Genomic DNA, 24,619 nt, shown 5'->3' with positions numbered 1-24,619 from the left:
GATGTTGACAATGAACTCTATATCTCTCTTTGTGTGCGTGTGAGCATGTGTGGGTGTTACACATACAGCAAGACAGATATCATGCACTTTAACATATGATGATAACAGGCTACAGGGTCTTGAGTTGACAGTGTTGTCATAACAGACCGGAGAGCTGTATGACAAACATGACAATGTCTAAATAGATCATACAGTGTGTGATGAATCACTTGCAACAGGCCTTTACATTTTAATGTTAATCCAAAAAATTAAAAAAAAAAAAATAATAATAATAAATACAATATAAATTACAGGTGGATATGGATTTAGCCAATTTATGCACCCCAAATTTAGCCAGTACAACACATCTGCTGACAGCAGCAGTGCTTAATATGCATTCAAATTCAAGATGCTTGCTTAGTGAAAAGGGGAAAGTCCTAGATTCAGCAAATGAGAGAATTAACTACAAGTAAGTGTTGACTGAGACTCAAGCTCAAAGTGAAACACTCTCAAATGGATATTGATGAAATAATGAGCTAACCATGTCCTCTGCTACAAAACCGACTTCATGAAATTACATAAAAATCCCTGCAATCAATTTATGCTTCAAGAATCTGGATTAGCTGACAGTATAATTACTCTTGGGATCAGTTCTGACAAAGCAGATGAAACCAGGATGACAACCGGGACCGAAGCGTCTGCTTAAACCGGATTCCAGTGCTGCAGAAGCAGAAAATGCTCACCTGAGTGGGAAATTCAGAGGTGATGCTGCAGGGAAGCTGGCTGTGGCTCAGCTCTGACTTTAAAAGAAAAACAGCCTTTGTGGCCAAGGTAAGGGGTCAACCTCAAATGCACTTCAGTGTAAACGAAGAAGGACTTCTAACATCAGAGGCACAAGCAGCTTGAAAAAAAAGAAAGTGCTGCCGGCAATAAAGAACTCTCATTATGATAACAGTGAGGAGCAGCCGACTGAATACTTTCCGTAATGAGAAAACACAGTAGTGCAGGTGTGTTGATAAATGCAAAATCATTTACCTACTAGTATAAGCTTTCCTTTGTCTGCATATCGATATATCTGGTGTCTTGTATTCTCAGTTATTATGGCTGGATCAAAGGTAACATTAGCAGATACCTGATATCCGTCCACATGTTTGCACCTGTTTCCCCTCTCCTAATGCTGCTTGTGTCATTTTACATGTTCCCTGATTTTAACATTTGAATAATGGGAAAGGAGTAGCAGATTGTGGGATTAACAGAATTAAATACTTTTCATAAGAACAGTAGAAAGAGTAGTTGTTGCCTAAGCAGGTGTCTTTCGTTTTCATTAAAGGCCTTTAAGAACTGCGTCCTTCAGAAAACTCTACGACTCTGGTGATGCTCAAAGCCTTACCCCTGACATCTGTGATAATTCCTGACATCCATGATCAAGTCTATAAGATAAGACTTTAAGCCCATTCTCTGTAATCCATTCACATGCAAAGTAAGTGTTGATATTGCTGTTGCATGCACCTGTTTATTCTGTGTCACATTTAACTACAGAAAAGGGAGAACCGACCTCTTTTGCAGGGGCACTTTGTGTATACTTGGAAGACTAAATGGAGTTTGACGGAAATTAAAACTTTCAGTATAAAGCTCCTTTGAAGTATCAGGATAACCGAACTGCATAATCCCCGTGAGTGAGTTAAAGACAGAGAGGGAGAGAGAGTGAAAGAGGAGGAAGAATTGAGGCAGGTAGGTAATTAAAGCTTGGGATGTTGGGATGGACTTACTGGCATAGTGGCTTGGATGTTATTTATCACGCATTATTTTCATGTCAGTGCTGCTACAATGCTCAAAGCTGTGCTTAGCATTTAAGCACGAATACTAGCATGCTTGCTGATGACGACCTTACATTCTGCAACTTAAAGGAGCTATTTGTAAGTTTGCTATTGCTACATAGCCACTGTTAGCATGAACAGCTGTTTACTTACCAGTCTTGCCAAGAGCTTCAGCCATTGTTGCATTTAAAAGACAAGAGGTTATAACACGCTCTCTGAGCAGCACTACTTCTTCAGAGCAGACTGGACGCTATAGCGACTTGGTATCGACTGACGGTCGGGCCGGAAGGGGGCTAGCTGGCCAGCGTGCTAATGTCAGAACGAGAGGTCACAGAAATTAAAGCAAAACAAGAGTTAACATTGACGGTGTTTGGTAAGTAAACAGCTGTTAATGCTAACATTGGCTTTGTAGCAAAAGCACAACTAAGAGATTGTTCCTTCAATGGTAGCAGTACTCACAGCACTGTGTCAAAGCAGTTAAAGAAAAAATATGGCTGTACGATAAAATGTGACATTGCTAATATGGACAGAATTCCGTGCGGGCACTGCCCTGCATTGTCCAACATGAAACTCTGACAACTATTTTATACGAAAAAAAATGAAGTAATATTTAATATGAGGACGCAAGATTATGGCTAAATTATCACTTGCTGGCTTGCTTGGTTTCTGAAAGCAACCTCTTTCACAAGTGACTTTAATCAGATGAAAATATTTTATATGCCAAAGCAAAACTTGGTAATGGATATATCTAATTAAATGAATTATTGTGTGGACTAAGGAGTCCAGTATTAGTATGCAGATTTATGGAATTAAATTACTGGCATCAAAAATTCTAACTTCAACTTCAATTTACTGAAAACCTCTGAAATATGTCTCCTTTTGACTTCACTTAATGTTTATTATTCTTCTTTTGTAAGAATTTAAAGAAATATTGTTCAGTCTTTCAACCTATTCACAACAGCGTGGTCCACTGGCTATCCATAGGTGTCGTTCTAGAGGGAGGCCGTGATCCGCAGTGCACCACCAAGTCAGCACAGTGTCCAGAGAGAAGAGAAACAGGGAGCGAGGTCTCCCTCGTCTGTTAGTGGATTATTGGATTTGGATTATCTGTGCAGACAAAATTACCCATTAGGCAAAATTGTAACATGCTCTTTCAGAGCAGCTGGTGTCCACAAATGGTCTGGATAACACTCACCTCACACAATGTAGGAGCAGCACACTGTTTATAAAAATGCCATAAGACCCAAAAGATGCACACACTGGGGAGCCCAGTGCCACATGTGGAGATGATGAACATGTCAGAAAAGCACGAGTAAGATGCGCTCAAGAGTTGCTAATCATCACTCACTGCGGGGGGTGGGGGACAGAGAATGGGGTTGGGGGAGGGGTGGTCTGGACTAAGCTATTTTTATCTGGATACCATGAAGACAGCTGCCATCCAAGTTTGAGACTTTCCTGCACTTTCCATCATCAAGAAGTGACATGAGAAAGATGTGCTGTCACTTCCAATAAGCTATAATATATATATATATATATATATATATATATATATATGTATTTTGATGCTTTGGCAACATTGTTTTTCAAACTGTCATGCCAATAAAGCACCGTTGAATTTGACCGTCACTATCAAGTATTTCTGTTATATTTGTGGTATAATAAAAGTAAAAAAAAAAAACCTGCCTTTAATGCTTTTATAGAGGCCAGTTGTGGAGTGGGTGCTGAAAATCTCATAAGCTCATCCGCTTTAACTGAAAGCATTACAGACTCTGGGATCTGTAACTGCCCGTGTGCCTCTGTAATCTCTGTCCAACTGTAATTCTTTACCTGAGACATCACATATATCCGATGCTGATCACACATCATTGTGATCATGTATATAATGCTGTTGCTCATCCATTAAAGATACAAAACTAGCAGAATATAGAATATTCTGGTTGCTCTCCTGGTTGACCAATCTAAATAAAAAAAATTAAAAAATACAACTGCATTATTGATTTATACTCAACTATTTTCCACGTTGACTAGAAAGCCAGTGGCTCAAGTCCACTGATTATATCAATTAAAAACTGTTGGGGAATGTGGACTCGATCATTTCAGCAGGTGTCTACGACAGGTCACGTTATGACCCTGACATTCCCGTGCCACTTCAGAGTGACCAGGACCTCTGCCATGCATTCGGCGAGAAACGCAAGATAAGGGTCGACAGAGTGACAGTGACATGCTCCACAGCCATAAGCCGGGAATGTAATTCTGTTGATGGTGGCCACATGCCACAGCATCAAGGCTCTGATCCAAACCATAGATCCCTGTCAGCATTCTCCCGCAGCCCAATTTAGCTCTGCATGTGAGTCAATGAATTCCTTACTGAAGATGGAGGAATGAGCTGCATATTAAGAGGGATTTTGCATTAATTAGTGAACCATCTAAACATAGCCCAGGGCTAGCAGCCATGCTATTCTTCATTCCTCCTCGCATTAAACTATTTAGTTTTATACGGCTAATACTTGATTTTATTTCCCTTTGTAATAAGCAAATACGAAGCACTGTGATAGTGTAAAGTGCTGTTCCATTGTATGTCGAGATGCTTAGCTCTACAGTTAATTTAATGAAATGGTATAAAATAAAAGTAACAAAAATAATTTCCTCCTACTTTGCAAGATAATTTGTCAGTTATATAAGGATGATAATGAACGGCTTTCAAAAAGATTTGTGACCAAATCCTTTAGATACTACTGCGTAAATTTACTCCCAATAATGTAAAGAAGCACTCCCATTGGTGAATAAGTCACATTGCGATCAGTCGATGTTTACCTTTGTTCTCAGTTTTCTGCAAGAAAACCAAATCATAACACGACATATTAACTGGAAAGACAATACATAATCAGTGAGCCATTAACATGACTGTATTGAATAAATTATGATATTAAGAGAATCCACATTTAGAGTAGACAAATAACTTGTTTGAGAAATTTTATTTCCACCTTTTTGTGTAAAAATATACATCAAGAGGGGATTTACTGCAAAAATTATTTGAAATGGAAAATATAATGTTTTTTTTTTTTGAAATTCAAAGCACAACTTCTTTAATCTTAGTTCAAGATGTTGGGTTTGTTAAATTTTGGTACATTCTACATGGGTGTACATTTTTAGCAAATTTGTGTATGAACAGTTAGATAGAACTGCATTGAACAGTGTTTTATATAGCAATGCTGAGAACACCATTCTACATAGCGCCACTATAGTGTAATGTTCATAACTTTTTGTACACTGATGTTTCAAAGTGCAGAAAGTAAATTTTTAAAATGCTGGACAGAAATCAACATCATTCTGGAGTATGAATGTTATGACGATAAAGAATATGATACTGAAGTCTGTAAACTACATCAACATGTAGCAATGTATGTGACTAGTTTCTGAAAAAGATCATAAAATGATGTTTTTGTATATTTTATGATTTTTAAAAGCATTACAGAAAATCTGTTTTTCCAGGTACCTCACATTGACCTGTCTTCTGTTTTCTGTCAATACTTGATTCTCCTGTGTCGTAAAAAAAAATATTAAGACCATGTAATACGGCATGAACTTCCTCAATGAATAATGTACGTAGAGCATGAACTGCACTCTGCAAGCTGCTTGAAAACTTGTATTTTTTTCTAAAACATACAAAAGTTTTCTAGTTTACTTTATTTACCCCTTCAACCCAAAAGCAACACAGTCTTCCCCTTTCCCTCCTCCCATTGTGTGGCACAAAGGACTTGATTGCAGAAAGTACTGTAGCTCATGGAGGATTAATAAAACTAGCTTCTCCAACTGGCAAATGTTTGTGAACTTGATCTGGAAGAAGAAATGACAGACAAAGCAGAAAGGGAGAGATTATTGAAAAAAAGTTTCAATGTTTGAAAAGGTACTAATAGTAGTAGTATTAGAATGACCTCTTTAATGTGTAAATCAAATACACAAACCTCTTTTTGAAAACCCATTTTAGGTATCAAGATACCAAACATTTAATACTGAATTACAAGAACATGTTTATAAAATGACGTAATAGACCTGTGCAATTTTCCATCTGATGCAATGGTGCCGTTATTAATGTATTGCATGCTGCATTTGAATATTTCTGTCAATATAAAGCTTCATAAACGTGTTGGAACAACCAAACAGATGTCAGTGCTACTAAGGAGTATTTGTGCTTCTTTTTTTTCTTTTTTTTTTTATAAATAGGACAATAAGAAGGAATAAGAAGAAATTGGAAATTTTAAGGTGTTCATGAGGATAAACATGCAGATAAAATTATATAGTATAGATAAATAGCTTCAGGATTCAGTTTGCCGACCACAGTGGGTTTACTCTGGGCAGCGACTTCCGTTAATCCGATTTTCATGTTTTCTGTTTTTGTTTGTCTGTTTTTTCTTTTTCTTTTTTCATGGGCAGTGAAGTCAAGCATGTTTATGTGATGCACTGTCCTGTGATCACACTGCAGATACAGAAGAAGAGAAACCATATGTACACCATGAGGCAAAGGCACAGCAGTGCATAGAAGAGGGTACTTTTCCTGGTTGGTTATGAGCAATATTGTGATTTTCTTTTGATTATTCTGTCTTTTATGAGTTCCATCATCTCATCAGGGTTTTGCTGAGTTTTGGTTTGTCAGCACAACTTTTTTTGTCACAACTTTTATTTATGCAGAAATTGGTAAAAACAATTCTTCTAATTGGAATATTTTTTGCAGATATATTGCAAAGTTTTGCATATAATTGCAAGTTCTTGCTACTGGGACGGTTTAAATCTGTTAATTCAGTTCAGCATTTCCACTAGAATTTCTTTCCAGTGTGGTTGCAGTGGGGAGTTAAATTGTGGTACAACAGTATATATGTATATATATTTTGGTCAGTTAAAATTATAAAGGCTTTTTTGTATATTTGAAATATAATGAGCGACAATGATTAACGATGCGACAGCAACCCAAAGAGTATGTACAGGTTAGCAGGTTTGGTACAGGAAGTGGAGAAAGAAAAAAAGAGCAAAAAACGAACGAAAGAAGGATTATTAACAGCATGTGAATGTGTCCAATACGCTAAGCCTTGTCTCCACACACTCCTGCACACTTCAGAGTGCATTCCACTGGAACACACCCCAGGGAACACTGGCTGCCATGTGACACACAGCAGCAAACGGAGAGAGAAGCAGCATAAGAGAGCGAGAGGTAGAATGTGGGATTGAGGGATGAAAAGGAGAGACAGTAGGATGGGAATGAAAAACTAATCACAGAGGGGCAATTATGAGGAATACGGAATAAGGAAGTGCTACTAGAGCATTAAACCGTGCACCATCCATTTCAGGAACAGGGGGTCAAGAACGATGAACCACACTGGTAAACACTTGACTGTGTATTTAGTATGTGTGGAATTTAATTTATTCTATTATTTACTGGATCATCTTTTCAAACATGATGTAATGTATTATTCATTTCTCCTTGTGTTTTTATCCGAGGCTAAAAGTGCCAAAAAGAATTTTTTCACTGCATTTTAATACAGTGAAATAGCAGTAAAGCTGAACTGGACTCTAAGCAGAGAAAAGATGAAGAGGAGGAAATAAGAAATAAATGAGGGCAGATGAGGTGGTATTAAATCTGAAAGATTCTATGGGGAGCAGTGTTGTGGAAGAAAAGATGTGAGCTTCAGCAGAGTTCAAACACCACAGGCATAACACACTACTGCCAGGGAGGAACAGAGAGATGTGGGTCTGTCTACTCATTCATCAGCTCATACACACCAAAAAGACAAAAGACATGAATTAAAACTAAATGTATTGACTACACTTACTGGTTTGCAGACCCAAAGGTGTTTCCAGAAAATCCTATAAAATGAAAAGTGAATGAAATTAATTGTAGCAATAAAACATTAATAAAACATTACGACTGTCAGGGTAGAAAAAGATGAAAACCCACAATCCTAATGCAATTCTCATTTCACAGCATGCACATCATCTCTGACAGACAGAGCTGTGTATCCGTCTGTGTGCTGTGCACCTAACATGACCCGACACACGCTTTGCCACCCAGGGATGTAGAAAGATGAACAGATGAACAGGTTAATGAGAAAAAAAGAGGGAAAAGGACACAACAATCAAACAGGAAGAAGTGGGGAGGAAGACAGAAAGACAAATATGATCTGCTAACAAATTGGGTTCATGCAAAGTCAAAGTGTTGATGGACGCCTAATGTTGGGACATTAATGAATCTGATAGAAGTCGCATACCATGACCATCATTTTTGTGATTTATTGTAATGATTGCTGTATTTATACTTCTTTTTTTCCTTTTTTTTTGTTTATCCTCTGCCAAGGAGGTTTTTTTTCCACCCCTTTGTTTATTTGTCAGCAGGATTACACAAAAAATCATCGATTAATCTGCTGAGGTTTTGATTTATCAATTAGTCCATAAAATATCACAAAATAGTTAAAAACTGTCATTAATAACTTCTCAGAGTCTAAGGGGATGTCTCTATAATTGGGTAATAACAGCAGGTAACGGGTTATGTCCATAGAAAAATGTTTCTGTGGCAGAATAAAGTTTACTCCTCGGATATGTTTGTTCTAACTCACAACTTGTTACCAAAAAAGTCTTTTGCAAACCTTCATCTGGTGCAAAATTTGCATTGACAGTGTAATCACTGCATCGGGACAAGTACATGTTTATTTTATTGCAACACTATAATGTTAGAGTGTTTTGTGTGGTTGTAGGAATTGTCGCTACTTCTGTTATATGACAATCAGTTGTTGTTCTGACTGTCTTAAATGTGTTGTGTTATTTTAATACAGTAAATAAACAATGTGCTAGATTATCTTCTGAAGGACACTAGTAAAAAACAACAAGTGCACAGAAATAAGATAAACCAACACATAGTGGGTGGAAGACAACTGTATCAATGTTGGAAGAACTCTTTACAGACTCCCCTTGAACCACTGACCGTGCTCTCTGCAGTATTTCACTAGGTGCAGGTAAACAACAGTGCATTTGCAGATGACGAGGGAAGAAAAGAAAAGAAAAAAAAAAAAGGCAACTGAAGTAGTAGTCTCACCTCCTGCCTGTGGCTGTTGTCCAAAGCCAGAGAAGCCACTGGGCTGATTTCCAAACCCAGAGCCCTGCTGGGCCAGGCTCCCGAATGACGGAGCGTTCTGACTAGCAAGAGCGCCAAAGGACGGGGCGTTGGGAGGTGAGGCAAACCTGAAAACAGAGGGAGACACAGAGGATGTGATACGGTAAAACCAAAGGGTAACAGCTGAAATTAAAATAAACAGATACACTGAGTGGAGCAGATGAGACAAAATGAGTGGAAACATTATGCCATAGGGCAGGATGCAATTTAACAGCAATGCTTTGCACCAACAATTTATTTGGACAAAGAGGAAGAAGAAAAAGAAACTATGTCTGGGATCTAGTCATTGCTCAGCTGCATCCAAGTAAACATGCAAGCAAGCCAGAAGGTGTCAGATGGTGTGTGTGTGTGCGCATGTTTGTATGTGTGTGTCACGGTGCTAGAGGATTGAAAGACAGGGGTTTAAGCAGTAATCCCCACTACAGGACCCACACCCACTGAAAAGAGAGAACAAGCAAAACAGAGGAAGCGAGAGAGAGAGAGAGAGCGAGAGAGAGAGAGAGAGAGAGAGAGCAGGCCAGTTTAATCTGCAGGCAGCATGACCCCAGAGTGAGATTATCTGAGGGGAATAATCTAGTCCTGCACAGAACTCCAGAGTTCTGGGCTCACTCGTATCAAAACACATGGTGGACACACAAAGGTTGTTAAAGCTGCTGAATTCATTTGAGTGGAAGCAAGGAAAGGATGTACAACAAGAATTAATCCTTTCTTCTGTAGCTGAACAGAAATTTCACTTAGTTTAAAGCTGACTTGCTGGGGGCTGTAAAGAGGTGGTCTATTATACTTTGTAGTAAAATGTCAGTGCATTACACTTCAGAATAAGGCTACACAATTAATTTTTAACAAAATTGCAATTTCAATCCCTCTACCTCACTGCAATCTAATTTGTGAAATGACAGTGATTCTTCAGCATTTGCATTAGCAGGGAGACTGGTTACGTCAAATCAAGTCTTTCTAATTTCTCCTCAAATTGCAATGAACTGCGCAGAAGGCAAAGACGAGGAAAAATCTAATGTATCGTGGTATTTGTTACAATGTTGCATATCTGTTTCGTCAGATGGACAAATACTGAGCAAACCTCTTGCACTGGTAAAGGCAGCAAGGACCTGAAAAACTAGGACGTGGACCCTGAATAATGATTTTTCTGTCAAATTTAAAACTTCAATTCAAAAGAAAACCCTGCCACCTGAAATCTTGTTGGAGTAAGAAGGAAAAAATGTGTGTGTATCTAATAGCGGATTCAACACTGTGAAAGCTGCCTCTATTCATAATTGGACAAGGCTTTAGTGAGGGCTTCCATACCCTGCTCCATTTGGCTAACTAGCAAGCCCTGAAACAAGTTTATTTTATTTCAACACTATAATGTTAATAGAGTGTTTAACAAGGCGGTGAATGCTGCTCTTCTGTTACTTCATGTGTTATGCTTGTGTGATGGTGTGTTGACTGAGGGAACACAGATGTTCTGATTTCCAAAAAAGCTTCTGCTTGCTGCAGGCAAAATCCTGCTCCCCCAACTCCCCCCTCTGCATTGCACACAACGCCTGGTGACACTGACATATTTAGATGATTTCTGACTCAAAAGTAACAGCCAAAAAATAAACTGTTGGTACAATATTTGTTACTCAGAGGTTGTGCTAAAATTTTTGCTGCTTTATGGCCCCATTGTTTGAGTAGGCTATGATTTTACCCATTACAATAAATCATTTAAAGATAGATATATTTGTATGCTGCCAAGTGAGACCAGATGTATTCAGGCAATTGCCAAACCTGTTTCTGTTGGCTTCCACTGTCTCTCTAATGAATCAACTAGCAACCACCTTTTACCACTTTCAGTTTTGTGTTAAACAAGGATCTAAACTAGTAGTTAGACCTATAAGCTGGTCAAAAATTTGCATAATTACTCAATGAATGTCCAATATTGTCCAGCGTCTATCTATGTGCACAATCCTAAAAAAATATTTTCAGATCAAATCTTTTTCTTTTTTCTTTTTTTTAAACCTTGCACAGAACATTAAGTTTCTTACCCAAATCCTCCCATGTTGGCAGCCGCTGTTCCCTCTCCAAACACCTTACCAGCTGAGGAACCTATGTTGTTGTTGAATGAGGGGCTGGAGCCAAACGATGCTGCACCACCAAATGCTGGGGAACCACCGAAAGAAGGGGGACTCCCAAACACAGGAGCACTGCCAAATCCTCCTGTAGAGAAGAAAATTGATATGTTCTTAAAATGTTTTATAACAGAGAGAATTGGAACATATACAGTGGGGTGCATGGTCCTCATCATTGTTTCTACAAAAGGACAGATATATATATAAAAAAAAAAAAAGGTGAGTCATGATGTTGTTTTTGTGGCTTTAGCTCATTTACATAGGGTATTTCATCTATGTCAAGGGTATTTGTCTTCTCAGGGAAGCCTCTGGGCAACAGACAGAAAAACACATCAGTGAGAAGAGTTGTGCTCAGACTCCCGTGTTAATATTACTACAAATACATTCCACATGTGGTCTGGACCAGGGCTGACACTGCTTACAGGGTAGTATCAACTTAACATGTGTAAAAAAAAAAAAGAGCATTTGTGTTATAATTTTCTAATGAACACAAACTTTTTCCCCACTGTATCTCATCTAAGGATGATGAATACATTAACTACATTGTGACTTGTTGTTTACAGTACATTACTGTTTTGGAACAGCAGAGTGTGACAGCTTAATGACGGGATGAATACTTCACACCACCTCAAACCTTCAAAAAAGGAGCAGCGGCAGGAGGGAAAGGGTGTACTGAAATTACAGCCGGGCTACCAGCATGCTTCAGTAAATAATTGATTGAGCTAATGTAACAAGATTACATTCCCGGTACATGGGCCTGAGATGGGGCATTAGTGTGCTGAGTGGTACCAATATCCCAGTGGAGTGGAGGGATAGCTTGGATGGCTGCTACTATTTATCATTAAAAAAAAAAAAAAAAAAAAAAAACACGTGATCCACTAGTCTTGGAGCTTGGGTGTGTATAAGCACAGTAGACTGCGTAGACCATGTGGAAGATATAACTGTCCTTTTAATAATAACAGAATCTTGTGTTCTACTACACAGTGTCAGTTTTCTTCCAAGTACACGGCAAAGCATTGAGACCATAACCAAAATGAACTACATGACCTGACACACAAACACGTGGATGTTGTTTATCTGATGAACAGTGACTCTTGTTCACAAAGCATAACGAAACAAGTCGACAAGGACAAAGCCCAGTATCCGCTTATGTCCAGCTGTCTTCACATGTTCTCAACTGCTGCAAAAACCAGCGGAAGGTAAAGTGTGGTAACAAAGTTTTACATTTTCTAACCACACAAGACACCATAATGATCTAAAGAGGCACACACAGGAATTGCAGTAGGACTCCTGATTCCTGTGGCATTACAGGCTTTAAACACATCTTTCATGTTCAAGTTGATACTGCTAACAGGGCCAGAAAGTGGAAAAGTCATCTCAAATAAACCGTTTTGCATAAGAGAGGTGGCACTACTCAGAGAAACCAGTGGTTGATATTAAAACCAGCATACACAGCGCTTCCTTTATCACACATAAAAACATAATTAATCAGCTGTAATGACATTACTGTTTAAACTGTTAATCAACAGTGGCAGTGCTGTTAGTGTACATGCATTTAAATTTACACCCTCTACCCACAACTAAGCAGCTCTAATGAATTGTGATATTCAACATAAATATCACTTCTGTAAAATGATATTTTAGATAATTTAAAGATTTTTATCCAGTGCTTAAACAAATATATCACAACTTTGATTCACTGCACTGTGACTTAGCAGTTCTGATAGGTAACATTGCATCAGCAGTATTCTGGCAGGAAATGACAGAGCATCTGACTACCTCACTTTCTGCTCTACTGGGGTGAGGAGATAAGGACACTTGCTGTAGCGCAGATGATAAAGGAGAAAGCAATGTCAAGAGTTGGGTGCTGAATAAAATATGACTATGTATGGGTGCCCAGGGTTTCTATCACCGCCACCCCTCCATCATTGAACCAGAGCCCCTAAGCCAGACCCTGGAAAAAATGTAAAAGAAGAGGGAAAATCAAACATCACTAATACATGCCATATCTGAATGAATGAATGAATCCCTCCCCTAATAATGTATGAACAGCACATGGAGACAAGTCTGGTCGGAAAATGTCCCCCAGTATAAACTGATAAAATGTTAACTCCAAAGAAGTAAGCGCCGTTTTCATCTCTCAAGAGACTGAGACAAGGACTGAAAAACAGCAGTAATATTAGAACAAAAAAACAAAAACAACAACAAAAAAAAAACTATGGGGAAAGTAGTACCTGGTTTTGTTGGAGTAGAGAAGGAGCCAAAGCCCTGGGATGCGACACTCCCTCCTCCAGTGCTAAAGGTCCCACTAGGTTTCTGCTCACCAAAGGATGCCTGTCCAAAACCAAAGGTCTTGGCACCACTATTCCCAAACAGACTGTTGCTACCTACAGGAGAAATAGGGAAATAAATGTAACATTCAAGGCCGGTAAAATGAAGGTTTGTTTCCAGTATTTTTGCTTAATGATTTCCATTTGGTTTCCAGTATGCTAACACTGAGGATAGAGAAAAGAAAAATAAAACATATACCAGCAAACTGCATTTTTTTATAGATTGTGTTGGCCTACCTGTCTGAGCAGACTGCCCAAACCCTCCAGTAGAGGCTGCGGTGCCAAATGGGTTCTTGTTGGCAGCCTCCTCTGTTGGTTTGCCTCCGAGGCCACTGAAGAATCCTCCAGCAGCTGATGAGCCTGCTGTATTGGCTGAACTTGAACCAAACAGACTCCCACCAGTCGATGGCTGCTGCTGGGAGACAATTATTAGTCATACGATGTGTCCAGAATGGGCAACATTTTGAATTTGAAGAGAAAACTATAAACTAATCATGGATTATACCTGTCCAAACACGCTCCCACCGCTGGATTGTTGGCCGAACACAGGGGTGGCAGAAGAGCAACCAAAACCTGGAAAAAAAAAGGAAAAGAAAAACAGTCAAGATTGAGGTATTCTCTATGAATGGCTGATGATGCCATACACATTTTCTAGTCATCACCATGCACCCTTCTTTCCCCAGTGTCATGAACATAAAGAGCTGACGCCAACACCCCCCCTGCAGAGCCTGTAGACATCAGCTGTGTGTAACTGCAGAGCTGATACATTAATATCAGCTGTCCACAGACACACAGACATTCCTATGCTGAGAATTTAGAGAATCTTTGGGAAAGGGACAACTCCCCTCATGCCACCCCTCCTGACTCAGACCCCACCACCCCAAATCTAACAGCCATTGCCACACCACCAACCCACTCAGGCTGGCAGTAAACTACAGACAAAATAGGGTGTCAAGTGTCACATTTGGCTTCAATCACTACAACATGTGCAGGTCAGCCAAATGAGTTGACATTTTCACATAGCCTCCCTCACTGCCCACTGCCTTTACGGATGTAACAATATAATTCAGTGGTTGTCAGACATTGTTAGCTTCACCATTGTCAGACGCGACTTAACTGTTTGTAGCTGTGTAGCTCAGATTAGCAAATATAACATCACTTTGTCTCTGGCTGACAGTTTATTTTTATGGCTGACTGGTTTGAAATTGAGAAGCCTGTGTACCCCTTTATTTTGGAAGCCTGAAGGTGTCAGTTTTCTCACTTATAAATAGTCACAGAATTTAATTGTGTGAACTGAATATGCCATGTTGATATACATGTGCTATATCACATGTAAAAGTTAGATGACCTCGTGAGAATGATTTGAGAAAAACAAATAGTTTAGATCTAGAACCAATTACCAAAAGGTGAGAGCAACAGCATGTTCATCAAGGTTAGAAAAAAAGTCAATCCAACAGAAATGTTAGGTTTCACTGTTCGGTAGAGATAAATACAACATGGAGAACAAAAACAGTGAGCCACAAGCTCTTCACCACTGAGATTCAGTACGGACTCCCACTCACCTGAGGGCTGTCCAAAGCTGAATCCTGTAGATGATGATGTGGTGGTGTTACTACCAAACACAGACCCTTGCCCAAATCCAGAGCTCTGGCCAAATGCTGGGGCTGTGCTTTGTCCAAACAGCCCTGAGCCAGTGCTGCTGGCTGTGTTGGCGCTGCTTGTGCCAAAGGAGAAGGAACTGGCATTGCTAGCAGTAGCAGCACCAAAAAGACCTCCCCCTCCAGTAGTCGCACTACTAGAACTTGCTCCAAATGCTGACTGGCCAAAAGAAAAGCCACTGGACGTTCCAGTGTTGGCGGTGGGCTGGCCAAAGCCACTCACCTGGCCAAATACAGATTTGCCAAAACCAGTTCCAGTGGATGTACCAAACCCAGATGAGCCAAATCCTGTGATTGCTGGGGCTGCGGGGGCCGAGGGGGCTGAGGACGCTGGAGGTGCAGCAGGTTGCCCGAATACAGTGCTAGCAGTAGTAGCTGAACTGTTAACAATGGTAGGGGTGGGAGTGGTGGCTGCTTGGGCAACTGTGTTGATAACTGGTGTGACTCCAAGGGCACTGCTGTCTGTTGTTGCAGGAGCAGGCTGAGTAAAAATGGAACCTGGTTTGTCAGAACTGGGAACCTGAAATGCTGCTGGTGTTTCCTGGGAGACAGTTTCTACGGCAGGGGTGGCAGCAGCTGAAGTGGGCACAGGAGCCGTGGTGGTGGTGGTGGTGTCTGTGGTGGCTTCCATCGTGGGAGCAGCACTGACTGCTGCTGGAGGGGAGGCTTCAGTTGGTGCGTTGATGGAGGAGAGAGGGTCTGGCGTGGCGGCCACAGGAGGTGCGGGTGTTGGTGCTGCAGGTGTTGGTTTGGATGCTGTGATTTCTGTGGTGGATGCATCCCCTGCAGACTCAGCTACTACAGGGGGACTTGTGCTCTCTACAGCAGGTACAGAAGCAGTTTCTTTTTCAGGGGGTGGTGTGGGTTCTGAAGGTTTTGGGGGAGCTTTAGGTTCCTCTGAGGAGTCTGGCGATGCTGCAAGAAGACTACTGAAAGATGTAGGTAAAGCTGAGGCAGCTGAGCCAGTCTGGGGAACAGTGAAGGCCGGCTTGGAATTCGATTCAGGAGGCTTGAACAAACTGCCTGACGTTGCCCCCTTGGACAAGTCTGCCCCTGTTGAATCTTCTGCAGACCTTTGGAGACCTGCACCAAAGCTAAATTGTGCTGCTCCCTTGCCCATCCCAAGTCCAGTTTCCCCAAAGGAAAATGAGGCAGGAGAAGGTTTGGTGGAGGAATCTTTAGCTTCTTCTCCTTGACCCACACGTAGTCCAGAGAAACTGCCCAGAGTCTCTCCGCCAATTGTCTTAGGGGGCTGTGGCTCTATCCTGAGGGCAGTTGCGGCAGCGGTGGGTTTGGCTGCGTCTCCTGGTGGGTTTGGAGGCAGGGTGGGGGAACCAGTGCCTAGAGCAGGGGAGGTGGACTTTGGTATGATGGAGAATGCCTCCTCTCCAGTTTGGCCAAACGCCATCTTTCCATTTCCACTAAAGGAAAATTTATTCACATCCTTCACTGAGGAGACATAAAGAAAAAACAAAACAGAAAACAATAAGGGCATGTATGTTTTACATGTACAATTATCTGATACTAAGCTGCTCTCTTATTTGTTACCTTGAGACATTCCAGCTCCCTGAGTAACTGAAGCAAAACTGAAGCCTGTGGACCTGCAAAAGAAACCATTTAAGTCACAATGAAACAACAGTGAGAGAATCTATGGCCTCTTTAATGGGGCATATTTCAGACTGAAACAGAATATCTGGTATCTGGGAAATCGCTGCAGTCTCTGGGGAAATACAGCAATACAGAGCTGCATATAACTATTCACCTCCACTGACACCTTGCTCACCCAAGTGCTTAGATCAGGAGGCAGGGGCAAAGTGAGGAATGAATTAATTAGACCTGAGCCACTCTCTTAATATTTGACCAATGATATTGCTCCACTGGGTACACTGACCAGTCAAGTGAACGATCAAGTGCAGTTTAATATAATGGAAGGGAGTTAGCTGGTTGCCCCAAATCACATTTGAGTGGAAAAGTCTATGGTTTATGGATAAGGACAGAACATATTTCAAGCTTGTACAGTAAAATAGAATAGAGGGAATTTGATATATGAATACTCAAAAATGTGAAAAATGGTATTAGAATTATTTTTGTAATTTTATTGTGTCATTATGATAAATAAAATCATGAACATTCAGTATAATTTACAAAGGAATGTCAAGTGATCTGAATATTTCAGAACGCTTCATAATCTGACTCACCCTGAAGCGAAAGAGAAACCTTTGCTTTGCTCCACTGAGCTAGCAGGAACCACGGAAACATCAGTTTTGGACGGTTGACCTGAAGGACACAAAGTTGATGAAGTCAGTGAAAATCTGTCATGGAAGATGCCGCATCACCTTAATTCATTCCAAAGCAAAATAAAATGTCACAGTTTTGTAGACCAATGGTCAAGGATCATAAGCAATTTTCTGGACTGTAATTGTGTTTATGCGTGACCCATTATTCAGTACACAAATATCAAAACAGTGCTTACCAAACACAAAGTTTGATTGTGGGGTTGTTGTACTTTCAGTGGGCATCTTCTGAATACCCTGGGTAGGATTCTGCAGAGACAGTTTTAAAGAGGCACTGACTATTGCATCTTAATTCTGCAAGGCTGTAATACTTGATAACAATATTATAACGGTTATGAAATTTCAAAAATGGTTATGCAACTTTCTCCACACTACTACAGATTGTAGTAAAGATGTAGTAGAGATGTAGACAGACTACAGCACAGGTCCAATAGCTGTAATCTTGAGACAGAAATAGCGAAAAAGCACACGTGGCTGGAGATCAGTATGTTTGGGTCATTCGCATTAATTTGAACTTGGGCCCATACAAGTACGAAGATTTGTGCGAGGAGTTCCCCTGTCACCCAACTGCAATTTCTAACATCAGCATGGGAGGGCACTGGGATTTTTCTCACCCGTGCAGTTAAAGGTCTGTCTACACATGCAAAACTCTCAGCAGTCTGTGAATTTTTGCAAGTTGAAAGTTGAGGGGAGAGAGATCTCATAACACTGGATTTTCTTGATTTTGAGTATTTAAATAATAGAATGTAAAATGGGTAAAACTACAGTGAATACATTTATCTGCGTCTGCATCATGCCACTGTAGGAAGTTTATTTTAACCAAGAAAAAAAATACTTTAAGTATATGTGGCTCATATGGACAAAAACAAAAACTTCATATTGTTTAATCAATTCTGTAAAAATATTTGGTGTGTGTGCCATTCACTGTGTGTTTAAGAACAGTTTGTGAATAATGTGTTACCTAGGTGAGAGGAATAGAACGAGACATTACTCGTCTGTGAAAAGATGTATGTCAGCTGTCAGCGGAGTGATGGACAGATAATACTCACTCGTTTAGCCTGGTTAGAAGAAACTGTTGCAAAGACTTGAGCTGCTGGATCAGATACCGATGAGCTGGGAAAGAGAGAAGACGAAGGAGAAAAGAAAGTGTTCAGAAGCACCGTACAATTAAACATAATGAGCTATTCATGTTTAATAAAATTAGGTGTCCAAATCCTGTATATAGTCAACCCAAAACCTGGTCCCTGCTACCAAGGTGTGTAGTATGTATAGGGATGGAAAACTGAAATTATACTGTATGTGTGAGCACACACATTTATAACACATTTCAGATTTTGTTGTAGAAAAATATACATATTGGCTCTCTATATTGGGCTGGGATTCATTTGAAGGTATGTCTGAACCGTTACTGTTTGACAGAGGGGAAGCATGCTAGTGCAGAATCAGGGAAAAGCCCAGTTTCATAATCATCTTACTCTCACAATGCCTCACTTTGCTTACTTATTATTGTGAGCAGGCTTATTTGGGAAAAGCCCCAAGGTGGGACGGCCTGCCAAAACATCAAGCACAAAAGTGTAGCACAAGCCTAGTGAGGCAAAAAGAGTGAGGTGCAGGAGGCAGCAAAGGGCCAAAACATGAGTGTGTGAATCATGTAGTGAATAAAGAGCCAAATGAAAGACATGAAGAAAGGGAAGTGAAGAGGATAATAATATGAAAATAGACCATAAGGGTCATGGGGCATAGAATGCACTCTCACTGTTTTGTTTTGGCTCCATTCTCAAGCACACTGTTTTTTAATATTTAACCAGTGTTTCATTTAAAATCTGTTGTGCTGGTGCTGGAGTAGAGCCAAACCAATAAAATACACATTACAGTTTTAATGTTGTATGTGACATACAACTATATTACATACATGAGCTTTAGGGAGGTTAAGAAAGTGAAGGAAATTAAGACAGAATTTTTAACTCTGAATATTGAACGCATAAGAGTAAAATTTAAATAGCTGAGTAATATTAGCATATGGAACACATGTAATGATTCAAGAAACAAGGTGGGTGCAGATACATGAAGTCGTCGAAGACTGCTGGCCTCTGCCAGTCGTGTGCAGTAGCTAAGAATAGGTGGAGTCATTGACCTGATAAATCTATGCCGAGGAGACACACTCAAAACAAACACTGGACCCCTTGAGGTCTCATAGTGACAGACTGTCTACTCTGTATCCGAAAAAGATCCAAGTGGACACAGGCATGATTTAATGCCATAAATATTATATAGCATTCTTAATATTGAACAGGATATAGATAGGACAGGGCTAGATGGGCAAGACAGATACATGACATAGTTCTTTATTAATCTTAATAGCAAATTGCATAAAATGGGATATGTAAAATCTTAAGTTATTTCATGTCAAGCAGTCTTTATTGGTACCTATACCAAAAATGACTCCAATCCAATTCGAAGTAGGATGGATGAAAACTAGCTGGGAGGTACAATCTCTCTTATCTTATTGATGTATACATCTTCACTATGAAGCTTTGAAGTATAAACACATTATCTCTCTGCCTTCCTAAAACTAAGAACTACAGCATTTGGTTGACAATGATTCAGGGGCAAACAGCTAAAATGTGTCATCACTGAGTGCCTAAAAAATACAAACATTGTAGGACTGTTTACAGTTATTATTTCAACAGTAGTGCCAGCCTATAGGTTTGTCAAATTCAGTCCTTCTAGAGCCTAATAATATTGTAGATTCTCTGAACTGCTCATAAATCAAAACAGGTTTAGTGAAATCACTGTCACTATTTGAAAGGAGGTGCATCCAGTCCACAAAATACACAGCACTCCTAACGTTAACTGGTGAAACTAAAAAAAACAGTTGTCATATTTTTTGGTAACCAATTTTTCCAATTCTGCACTATGGAAACGGGATGCCTCATTTTATCAGAAAGCAGACAAAGCAAACAACTTATTCAACAGAAAATTTCAACAGAAAAGGATGAAGCATGGTGTAGTGTTGGATGCATACTCTGTCTGCCAAATGACACATTTTCTGAACCAAATTAGTAACTGTAATCCTGTTTCAATGTTAAACTGGCAGATTTAAGTAAATCCATAGCAGAGACTGTCCGTTAATCAAGGAAATTCCACAGCATGATTCAAAAAATCAGTATCATCAAGTTTTACCTTAGGATATTGGAAACTGGCACAGGAGGCCCCTTGTCCTTGAGCTCCTGAACATTGACCACCTGAGGAACAGTCTTCAAAGTGGACTCTGTCAAGGAAGTACTGACGACAGCTGGGACAACCAAAAATGCATATGTGAGCAAATCAGACAGAGATGTGCATACAATGTTTATATTAAAAAAAGAACAGAACAGACAGATGTAACTGAATGACCTGAATGTTTCCATGGTGATGTAAGCCTAGTTTGAATAATACTAAAACTAACAGTTTAGTAAGGGAGTGTAAGATGTGATGGGGCTATGAGCTGAGACATAAAGCTGTCAGTTTCAAATGATTTGTTCTGCAAGTCTGTGTCTCCCCCTAGTGAATGACAATGGGCATAACAACACAGTATTAAACAAACAGCTTCTTTTACACAAAGTGTTGCCCGTAACCGTTCATCACCATTTAAAAGTAAACAACAAAACAATTATTTTCAATTGCAGTCAAAGGATGGGGACTGTTGCATGTTTAGATTAGATTAGATTAACTTTATTAATCCCACAACGGGGAAATTCATTTACCACAGCAGTTTCTCCTACCTGTCTTCTGATTGGCCATATGCCTGCGTAGAGCAGCAGTGGCTGCAGCCTGCTGGGCAGGGATGGTGACAGGTATGGTTCTCTCAGTTGGTGGGGCTCCATGTTTTACTGTCTTAGTGGCAAGAGCAGTGCTATCAGCCCCGCTGAGGTTGATCTTATTAGTTGGAACTGAAACATAAATAGAGTGGGCAAAATTTATGAAATGAATCATGTCTATTGGTGTTCAATAGTTGCTCTCTGTGTTACATGTGACATTTAAAAGCAGTCATCTCTTGGCTTTGAATGCTAAACCGTGATGAACGCTATGGCAATAGTTTGTATGAATTACTTACTAGGGCTGGCAATAGGGCTGAGTCCGAAGCCCATACCCTGGACTGAGTGAATTTTGGTTAAAGGGGTGGACTGGATGGCTCCGAAGCCAGGCTGGATAGAGGGGGTTCTCACGACTGTGGGGTGGCGGGGGTTGGACAATGCTGGGGGTATGACAGTCATTGGAAGTGGCTCTGGTTGTAGTTCTTCCTCCTCCAGCTCCAAGTGAGCCGGGTGGGGGTCCAGGGACTGGGACAGGGAGGAGGTGGAGCTCACATCATCCAAGTCCTCATAGTATTTAGGTGAAAGGAAGGCTGAGCGAGACAGGTTGGCTGGAAGAGAACAGATGAAGAACGTCTAAATAACCAACATCTGTGGTACAGCTGCAGTATAGTTATATTTTTGTTTAGTGTCATCAATATTAGAATTTCAACATGAATCACTGAGATCACGGAGTTCCACAAATTCTTATAAGCTGAATTTTGAGATGTTTATCTCTTTACTTTCTTAATCCTCTCCATCCCTGGTGGGACATAAGGTTGAGATGTTTATGCAGTCTGGTAAAATTACTTTTGAGCTTCAAGCAAGCTGTCAGATTTCTGAGTCTTGATGAAACAACTGACGAAATAAAAGGTTACATCTCGTTACTTCAATACAGTCTACTCTTGCTCAACAAACCCAATTTATGTGAATATGTTCCCAGCCTTTACTTGTTTAAGCAGATCTTTCTTAGCTTGTATTTAAGACAAAGCTAAAAATATATTTGTAAACTTTCATACAACTATGTTTAGTCTGTAAATCAAATTTGCACAAGGAAAATCAAATAAGATTCCCACCTTATATTAGTGTTACCCTTAGTTAAATTAGTTTGAGTAAGAAATGTGTACCTGGTGCTGTTGAGCGGACAGGAGGCATCTGCCCCTTTGAGAGGAAGTTACGTAGCTGGGATTGTTTCACCGGTGATATCTTGACTGATGGAGAAAAACATCTGTAGTTAGTGTTTGTTAAAACTACGAAATGTGCTATGCTTTTCATATATCATAAACATAGACAGATTAGTACCTGGAGATTTGGATTTGGTCTTGGGAGGGGTAGTGTCCAGCCTGGCTTTCAGGAGTGCATCCCTTAAACTCTCAAGCTCGCTTTCCAAACTGTCAAAAAACACAGAAACAAAATGTTTTAAATTGCAATCATCCTCTTTTATAAGACCTTTTTGCAATGTACTAATAGTTATAATTAGAAATGAATATTAACATCATGTAAAGGCTGCCTCACTGAAGGAAATGAGTGCAATCTTTGTTATTCATCAACTCTGATGATTACATTGTTAGCTATTACACTGTCCTATTATGAAAAACAACCTGCTATGTTGAATTTACTCTGTTTTAATTATTCAAAAACTGCTCTAGATTCAAATTGTAGCCCATTTAAGTCACAATTAACTTGAGGTATGAAGACTGTGATTCCCAAAGCCGCTCTGCAGGTTCTCCCTTCTCACAATGAACAAAGTTTAATACTTATTTATCCCTAAGGTTTTCACATTCCTCCTCTCCTACTCCTTGTTCTTTGCCCCTCCCTACCCAGAAGTTGTTGCTGTAGCAGTATTGCGGTTTATAGTTGGCGTGGTAGTCTTGTTGTAGAGCCGCAGTGAAGTGAGCTCCTTAACCAACTGGTCCAATCTGTTCTTTTGTTGGTTGATGATGTACAGGTTATTGGCCAGTGTAGTGTACAGACCCTCACGACCTGGCACGACCATGTGTCTGTGAAGAGGAGAATTTTTTCATTACAAAGGATATTCAACCCAAAATCTTTTCAGTAGCAAATACTCAACTAGCTGCTGCTTTGTGCTTACTTCAGTTTTTTCTTCTTCTCCAGGTGTTTCTCCCATTCCACATCCAGCACATCATTGACATCTTCCACAGCAAACATAACATACTGGTACAGTCTGCGAATCTCCTGGATAAGGAAAAACATAAAATAAAATAGACAAAATGCTGTGAGTATTTAGGGGATACATTTAAAGGCTTTCTGATATTTTTGAAGTGTCAACTCATCAACATTATTTGAATCATCTGTCTTTCTGTGGCTCACCTTGAGCTGTTCCTCACTGCGCGGGTCCAGAGGTTTTTTGTACAGCAGCTGTCTGTAATGCCTGTCTTTGCTCAGCTCGCTCTGGGCTATGGCTTCTTCTGCCCCAGCAAAGCCTTCCAATAAGGTGGTCTTGAGAGTCCCAATGTCGCCATGGAGAGACTGAGAATCAGAAAAAGAAGAGAAAAAAAGGATGGAAGAGGACAGCGATGTCATTGTAAGCTCAATTCAATAAAGAGACTGAAGTACTTAATCAACAAAACAACTAAACATGTATGACTGTGCAGTTTTGGGCAAAGCTCACATTATAATTCTGCCAATACAATCAAGTCTAGATACAAACAATAGATTAAAAAGTCTAAAAAGATTAGTCAGCCTTTTTTATATGAATAAATTTACCCAAAAGACTGAAAAGGCTTGACTGTGTATGGTATATACCTTTGACAAGTCATAACACCACTGCACTTTTCAACATCAAAAGTTAAAGGGGAGAAGAGCAGAAGGAGGCTATAAACATCGGCAGCAGTGGTGGGCACATGTCCACAAGTGTGTGACGCCAGACCCATGTTTAAGCATGTCAGAGGAGAGGTAGCTTAGCTCAACCCTAAAATCATTATAGATAGGGTTATTCATGTTCACCTTGTTTTGTGTCTGTCAGTTTACCAAGAGTTTTTGACACCTGAAGCACTCAGGAGGCCCAGATAGCTGTAGTAATGAATGTCGAAGAATGAAATGCTTCAACACAGAAAATGACTCACTATTTTATTTACTTACGATTTTTTATTAAACATAAATAGAAATAGATAACATAAAATTAATGAGCCACTCTTTCATACTCATCTGAAAATTGAATTCAAATATAATTTGACTAACAAGATAAGTGTACAGGACAATATTGAACCAGTTTATTTTAAGTTGGCCCCCCATATGATCAGGACATTAATAAAATTATTTTGATTAGTTTGTGCAGGCAAAATAAAAAATTTGTGCTTGCACCGTTTTTGAGAAATTAAATATTATACTTTAGAACGTAGGCCTGAGCAACCCATTAGACTCCAAAGTGGTGACTCATTCATTTGTGCAAGCAAAACAAACAGTTTTGCTCCATTAATT

The 24,619-nt window shown here is 39.9% G+C and overlaps 1 protein-coding gene across 2 annotated transcripts in view; it reads right to left on the bottom strand.

The window, feature by feature from the left end:
• Positions 1–4,755: 4,755 nt before the first annotated feature.
• The window catches only part of nup214 (nucleoporin 214), a 31,101-nt gene continuing 11,237 nt past the window's right edge, over positions 4,756–24,619 (bottom strand). Inside the window, exons 17-36 of one of the 2 annotated variants that reach the window (XM_056403800.1) lie at positions 23,510–23,668; positions 23,271–23,374; positions 22,999–23,178; positions 22,481–22,569; positions 22,306–22,389; positions 21,442–21,750; positions 21,110–21,277; positions 20,529–20,640; positions 18,395–18,458; positions 17,525–17,594; positions 17,250–17,328; positions 16,600–16,652; positions 14,956–16,500; positions 13,899–13,966; positions 13,631–13,808; positions 13,298–13,450; positions 10,980–11,151; positions 8,878–9,023; positions 7,622–7,655; positions 4,756–5,633 (exon numbers count right to left, since the gene is read on the bottom strand). In XM_056403800.1, coding sequence (XP_056259775.1) covers positions 5,597–5,633; positions 7,622–7,655; positions 8,878–9,023; positions 10,980–11,151; positions 13,298–13,450; positions 13,631–13,808; positions 13,899–13,966; positions 14,956–16,500; positions 16,600–16,652; positions 17,250–17,328; positions 17,525–17,594; positions 18,395–18,458; positions 20,529–20,640; positions 21,110–21,277; positions 21,442–21,750; positions 22,306–22,389; positions 22,481–22,569; positions 22,999–23,178; positions 23,271–23,374; positions 23,510–23,668 — 3,804 coding nt within the window. In that variant the 3' untranslated portion in view covers positions 4,756–5,596. The remainder of the gene's footprint in view (positions 5,634–7,621; positions 7,656–8,877; positions 9,024–10,979; positions 11,152–13,297; positions 13,451–13,630; positions 13,809–13,898; positions 13,967–14,955; positions 16,501–16,599; positions 16,653–17,249; positions 17,329–17,524; positions 17,595–18,394; positions 18,459–20,528; positions 20,641–21,109; positions 21,278–21,441; positions 21,751–22,305; positions 22,390–22,480; positions 22,570–22,998; positions 23,179–23,270; positions 23,375–23,509; positions 23,669–24,619) is intronic. The other variant, XM_056403801.1, reaches the window with a different exon arrangement.

This window comes from Seriola aureovittata, chromosome 18 (genome assembly GCF_021018895.1).
Source record: "Seriola aureovittata isolate HTS-2021-v1 ecotype China chromosome 18, ASM2101889v1, whole genome shotgun sequence".
NCBI classification, from domain to species: Eukaryota; Metazoa; Chordata; class Actinopteri; order Carangiformes; family Carangidae; genus Seriola; species Seriola aureovittata.
The sequence above is the reverse complement of the archived record's forward strand: the minus strand, read 5'-3'. Positions and strand labels throughout refer to the sequence as shown.